This window comes from Phragmites australis, chromosome 5 (assembly GCF_958298935.1).
Source record: "Phragmites australis chromosome 5, lpPhrAust1.1, whole genome shotgun sequence".
Lineage (NCBI taxonomy): Eukaryota > Viridiplantae > Streptophyta > Magnoliopsida > Poales > Poaceae > Phragmites > Phragmites australis.
Window position 1 is genome coordinate 43,412,825 of NC_084925.1, and position 7,047 is coordinate 43,419,871.

The window sequence follows — 7,047 nt, forward strand, 5'->3', positions numbered from 1 at the left end:
CTAAGCAAAAACAGTGAGCCTATCTCTTTGGGAATCATCTAAATAAGGATTTGTGAGCCTCATATTTGTGCACAGCTTGAGGACCATGACATGCTGCCAAATTGGTGACATAACAAGTGATGCACTAACAATATCAGATTTGGTACCTCCTGTAATAACGGGAAGGACCTGCCTAAAATCGCCACCTAGGACAATCAATTTTCCACCGAAAGGAACAGCAGCAAGTGAAGGGTTATCGGCTGATAGGATGTCACGCATTGTGCGATCCAGTGCTTCAAAATAGCGTCTATGAGTCATAGGTGCCTCGTCCCATAATACCAATGATGCTTTACTGATGAGTCCCGCAAGCATAGTCCCACGCCTAATGCTGCAAATACTACGCTCGTTTATGTCAAAAGGTATTCGGAACCTTGAATGTGTAGTTCTACCACTGGGTAATAAAAGAGAGGCAACCCCAGAAGAAGCAACAGCTAGTACTATCTCACCTTCAGCTCTAAGTTTTACTATAATGGCATTCCAGAGATAAGTCTTTCCTGTGCCACCATGGCCAGAAATAAAGAAGACAACAGGTTCTTTTGAAATAACATAAGCAATAACTTTATCGTACACAAGCCGTTGTTCTTGATTTAGTGTAGATGCAAGGGCAATGGATTGTGCTTCTAGAAGTGGCTTGTCATATGCTAACTCCTCAGAAATAAGCCTATTGCCATATGCAAAGGATTCAGGAATTGGTGCAGAAGGGATGTTGTATGAAGACAGATTTGCACCAGCTTTGGAAAATAAAATAGTTAAGTCAGAGAGGAGCTGTGTTTGCAGGTGGCAGTCTGGAACACAATATCTAGGATTGCGTAGGCACAGATGGATTTGATAAGTGATATCATTAGCAATATGTTTCCAGTATTTTTCAAACAACATCCTAGCATTAAGAACATCACAGAAAACCAATACAATGAGGAACAGGTATCTTAGCTGGTGAGGAGATGCCCATATAATAGCTTCATCAAACAGCATATACCATTCGCTGTCATCACCGACTAATCCTCTAGCCTGGCATGCCTCTCTGAAGGTATCATATACAATTCCATTGTATGTTCTAAGGTTGGCAAAGTTGGTGGCACCGGCGACAACCATAAGAAGCATTCTCAGATAAAAGAGTTCACCTGTGCCTGGGTGCACATTATAGATGCGACCTACCTTTGGGGTTCTTTTTCTTGTAAACCAAGCCTTTTGATCAGGATCCCATCTATAATAGGTAGGGAAGTCACAGTATGTGAAAGCTCTTGCGGGTGGATACATTTGGTTGGCTATAAACCATTCAGTTAATGTGGTTTTATGTCTGCTAGGATCTTCAATAACATCTGGAAGATCAGCCTCCTCATGGAATATAATATTGTTCATACCAGGCATATGAACAGCTAGGCGCTCAACTGCAGGCATACGACCATGTATTTCAAAACCTAGTAATCGCCACATGGCTTCACAGGAGGATAAATACCTGCATCTGATATGTTCAGAAAATTTCATCTCTCCCTTCAAAGTCAGTTGTAGCATCTGCAGGAGTATCAACAAAAGCAAACGTAGCTTTGTCATGGCCTTTGGTCACATATTTGAAGAGGTACTTGACCAAATTAGTTTTGTTGCACCATTCAACATTGATATGGGCCTGGTATTTCTTCAAGATGGCCATATTGTACGGCACAACCCATCTGTTATCAAGATCATACCGTCCTTTATTAACAGTTAATCCATTTTCTCTGCGGCGGTATTGAGGAAAGCCAGCTTCATCAATAGAAGTTTCAGCATTGAAAGATTTGGGGAACCTCTTAGAAGAGGCACCCTCTTTCATACATGAGCAATGAAGGTTCATAGGACCACATGGGCCATGCACCATGAATTCCTGGACCAGCCCATAGCCAAGGGGATCAGAGTGGGGATCTGGAAGCTCAGCAGATATTAGAGTATCAATGAAAGCCGGGGATGGATCTGAAGAATGGCCAGCTAGCCACACAAGTATGTGAACATGCGGCAACCCTCTTTTCTGGAATTCAATAGTGTACATATCTGTACATGAAGAAAGCAAGGTGAGGAATTCTGGAATAAGCAGGGAGAATGCAAATGATAAGGAGCATGTACAAAGAGAGGATAGAACATTACATGCGCGAATAGGTCCAAAGGCTGTACCATCTCGTATATCAGAAATATACTCATCTAGCTTCATATGGAATACGCGTGAAATCACATCTGAACGATCTGTGTGTTGCTGACCTGGTTCATATTTGAGACCCTGAGCAATCTCCGGCCATTTGGGATTGCATGTGAAAGTGGTAAAAATATCAGGAGATCCATAGTGTCGACAAACAGCCATTGCATCTTGATAGTTCATAGCTAGGTATCGTGGACTGCCCACATGGCTGGACGGAAGCATCCACTTGAGGCCTATATTCTTCCCATTTGAACAGCCCTGTCCTAAAGCATTGGTAATTCCTTGATATGTCTCAGATTGCAAAAGGTCCTGATTGAAGTAAAAGAATTGCAACTTGCTAGCTTCGATGCATGAATAACAATTGACAATTGCTTGGTCAGAGAGGCACCCACAACATGTGTATGGATTAGGTTCTCCTTGACGGTAATGGACCTGATAGCAGTAGAATTCCTTCATTGTAACATTTTCACGGCCACCAGGAGTTGCTCCATCAAGATGACAATACTTGATACCTAGATGGAAGCTCCTTTCACCAAACGGGAACAAAAGCGGATATTGCAAGGACATGAGTGCTGGATTCAAAAGGTTAACTTGCTGCAGGGCGCCCGGGTGTGTGTGCACAACAACATCAAAGTCACATGCTTCTATAGTTAGATCAGCAACAATGAGAGCAGCTAGTTCCGGAACAGTTGGTATGGAATCACGATTGCCATGCTCATTAGAAGTGCCAAGGAGACGGATATGTACATCTGGAGACTCCGGAGAAAAGATACGATCACGTGCCATTCTGAATTTCTTGACCAAAGGATTATATTGGCCAAGCATATGGATAAGGTTTTGGACAATGGATGGATCAGGTTGGTCACGAGCAGGCCCACCATATTCAGAAATATTTAAACGATTCTGTAGCTCATTGGAAGTATCATATATGTACAGCTGAGCAAATTGAGGGCGCTGGCCTGCAGGGGGCACCAGTGAACCAATTTTATGGTGAACAACTCCATTAATCCTGAAGACATATGGGCCGTCACCAGTATTGATTGACTTGTCAATATTTATGCCAAGAGAAGTGAAAGCAAAGAGAGCATTGTGTTGTCTGATCAGGCGCATGAATTTATTGGACTGTGGATCGCGGTTGAATCCTATGAGTTCAGCAAGTGGCATAGGCCAACCAGTATGCCGAGGCAAAGAAATCCTACCACGGCGGCAACAAACATTGTAGATTATCCTCCGCTGCCTTAATGAACTATCACTATGGCATCTCTCTTGATACCAGAAAATAGCTCCGCATGCAGAGCACTCATAATCTGGGCCACCATAATAAGAACGGCCTGAATATGTTTCTGCAGAAAACGATCACAATGGATGAAATCAAAAGGTGTTAAAGAAGGTAGATGCAGAGGGTATCATACATATAGAGGAAAAGGAGGCAAGGATAGACCTCTCAGCATAGCTACATATTCGGATGGTATAGTAACCATGGACAAGGCAAGTGCAGGGGAGGCAAGGGAGGCTGAGAAGGAATAGAACCAAGAGGAAGAGTCAATACGGCAGTACAGTAACAGGAAGTTATAAGAGAACATAGCATGGAAAACAAAGATTGGCAATAAGGATATTATAACTTCCTGAGGCAAACAGAACAACCTCTCTTAGCGGCAGCTTGCCGTTCCCTAGACAGCTTACGCTTGCGCCTATTCTGTGTAGTCTGATAAGAGGATAGAACTGGTTTCCTAGTGAATGAAGAATGAATTAAGTGAACAAAAAAAAAACGGACCATACAAGTGCAAAAAAGATTAAACATATGGAACCAAATTAGGTACCAGATACACGGACATAAGGTGGTGGAGGCAGTTGAAAAGAGGCAGGATTGGTGCCTAAGAACAATAAACATATAAGAGGTGTGCTAAAAAAAAGGAAAATGGGGAGTTCATCAAGGAAGGCATGACATCAATATCTGAGAAGAAAAGAGCATTACCAGGGCCAGGAGGGAAAGAAGCAACAGAATGTGGAAGGTTAGAGACAGTTGGTTCAACAACAGTTGACGAAGTATGGGCTGATGCATATAGTACCGAGATGGAGGCATCGATAGCTGAGCATAGGTATGAAGGAATAAACATAGCCGGAAAGCGCATAAGGTAAAAATGGAATCACACAACAAAAGCAAAAGCGCACATGCCCGTGACGAAATTACAGACTAATCTTCTGCAAAGGAAGTTGCAGAAACTGCAGGCATAGCAGAAGTATCACCAGCAGGGCGTTTACCATGGCGTATCTCCTGACGCCTCAGTCTGGCCTGGCGAGGGTCACTCATAGGAGGTGCGTTGCTAAACCGAAACACCGCAGAAACAGTAATAACAAGCAAGGTAAAATACAGCGACCATGATTTAATGAAGAAGCATAGGCAGATTATAACAATAGGAACAAAATCAGCCAAGAGGAAACACACAAAGGATGGATAGGAGCACCAAAATAATCAAGAAATTTAAGGAACAAGCAGAGTCAGGTTCAATGACGCACAATACAATAACCATCATTTAATGAAGAAGCATAAGCAGGTTATAACAATAGGAACAAAATGAGCTGAGAAGAAACACACAAAGCATGGATAGAAGCACAAAAATAATCAAGAAAAATGGGACAGAATAGAGAGGCAATAAACTAAAGGTATAGGGTGCAACATCCAGAAGGGTACGTATGCAGAGTTACACAGCCGAGGAACTAAAAAGCATAATTGCAAATGCAACGGCATTGTAGGTAACATCAATTGCCGAATATAAAGAGCACAAATGCAACGGTATTATAGGTAACAGCAATTGCCGAATATAAGGAGCAAATATAACAGAACTGTAGGTAACAGCAATTGCCGAATATAAGGAGCACCTATATTACCAATGGTAATTGATGAGCAAATAATTGGAAAATTCTATTAAGCCAAAGTCACTAAAACAAAATAGGCATCAATATTTGGGAAGAGGCACCAGGAGGCACAACGTTTCGAGGGGGCAATAGTCTGGAAGGCTTATAGCGACCACAAAGGGCTAGAACCATGCTAGGAGGCATTAACGAAGCGCGGTGTCGAGCGCTGGCACGGGGCAGAGCATGGCGCAAATGAACCTAAATGGAAACAGAACGGGCAAGAATGGTTAGGTGGGTACAACAAACCGTACCGTGGAGGTGAAGAGCAGGCGCCGAGGTGCAGAAGAAGATAATGGCACACTGGACACGGCGGGGAGTTGTAGGCTTGGGGTCGACCAATGGGGGAATATTTGAGATGAGGTGATGCACTCTGACTGCAGTGGCAACCACAAAGGAAAGGTAAGCACGTGCGTGAAGAGAAAAGAGAGAAGCAAAGGACAGAACACAGGGAAGCTAACCGTAGCACTGTTTTGAAGGGGTTTATGCTAAGGAGCAGCTCCTGGAGAAGAGGGGTCTTGGATCTGCCGAAGAAACCAATGGAGGGTTAAATCTGGCGAAGAGACAGCGAGGCCTCACCGGAGAGAACAAATGCGACCTTGTGCCTCACCGTCTACGGGTCTGGGGGGGGGGGGGGTTACGCTGAGCAACAGTTCCTCCTGAGCAAGAGGAGAAGAGGGGTCTTGGACCTACCGAAGAAACCAATGGAGCGTTAAATCCGATGGGGAGACAGGGAGACCTCACCGGAGAAAAGGAATGCGATGTTGTGCCTCACCGTGTACGGCTGTGGGTCGCCAGATCTGGGCCCCGACTCGAAAAACAGTAGTGGATTTGGCCGTCGACGCCGATGCTCCGGTCTCATTGCAGCGCCAAAGGAAAGGAAGAGATGACTACGGGTGTGAGCAGGAAAGAGAGGAAGAGAGCAGAGGACACACGGCAGCGCATCCATAGCACGCGCAGGCGGCGAGCAGGAAACCGGCACCAGGCAGCGAGGAGCGACGGGGCCGTAGAGAGACGATGTGGGCAAACACCTAGTCATCGTAAGCGACGGGATTTATCGGATGCTGAACGGAACGCAGTAAGGCCGGAACGGGAACAGGGCCGTAGAGAGACGATGTGGGCAAACACCCTGTCATCGCAAGCGACGGGATTTATCGAACGCTGAATGGAACGCAGTAAGGCCGGAACGGGGACACGCGCAGGCGGCAGGAGCGCTCCCAGCGCGCGGGAGTGCCCTGGGAGGCCTTGCTTTCCTGGGGGGTTTAGATATTGAGATATGTCCTTGGGATATAACTTGGCAAGTCTAAGTAACTTGTGTGTATTATAAGAAGCAAATGAATTGAACAGATTCAAAGCGACATGCAAAAAAGCAACTCCATATTAACCTCATCAAACTGATTGCTCATTAAACTGATTGTTAAGCTCTTGCCGAATTTTATCAACGATATCAAGATATACCTCTGTTCTATAATGATCATCAATTATTCGTTTAGGGTAAAATCGTGAGGATCTTTCATGAAGCACATAATTACCATCCAAGGAGGGAATGCTGATGCTATATTTTACACAAAATGATGTAACATTTCTTTTAAAGAATTCTTCCCACCCATGAGATCTCATATGTTGCATTTCTTTCCTTTGCTAAACTCACAAGTGACATTTCATTAACAACATCTTAGTCTCTCTTTTGTAAAGACTGACACAATTCATTTGTGTATCCAAGAATGACAAGCATCAAGTGAGATTGAAAACAAACTCAAATAACTCAAAGACATCAACCATAGTATTCATGTTCAGCCAATTACCCCTTTCTATGGGATCTTTTCTAAGAATTATAAGCATTTATCGGATTGTGTGATACATATCAATAATATGCAAAATTGTTTTATAATGAAAGCCCCACCGAGTGTCTTCGGATCTAGCTAAGCCCA

At 44.0% G+C, this 7,047-nt stretch overlaps 2 protein-coding genes across 2 annotated transcripts; both read right to left on the bottom strand.

Annotated features, from left to right (window-relative positions):
• LOC133918105 (uncharacterized) lies at positions 1 to 1,473 on the bottom strand. Its single transcript, XM_062361854.1, has one exon. It carries the CDS (start codon positions 1,471 to 1,473, stop codon positions 1 to 3), a length of 1,473 nt encoding a protein of 490 aa, XP_062217838.1.
• A 37-nt stretch (positions 1,474 to 1,510) lies between these two features.
• On the bottom strand, positions 1,511 to 3,367 carry LOC133918106 (uncharacterized). The gene has a single exon (XM_062361855.1). The coding sequence runs from the start codon at positions 3,365 to 3,367 to the stop codon at positions 1,511 to 1,513; it is 1,857 nt and encodes a 618-aa protein (XP_062217839.1).
• Positions 3,368 to 7,047: the final 3,680 nt, after the last annotated feature.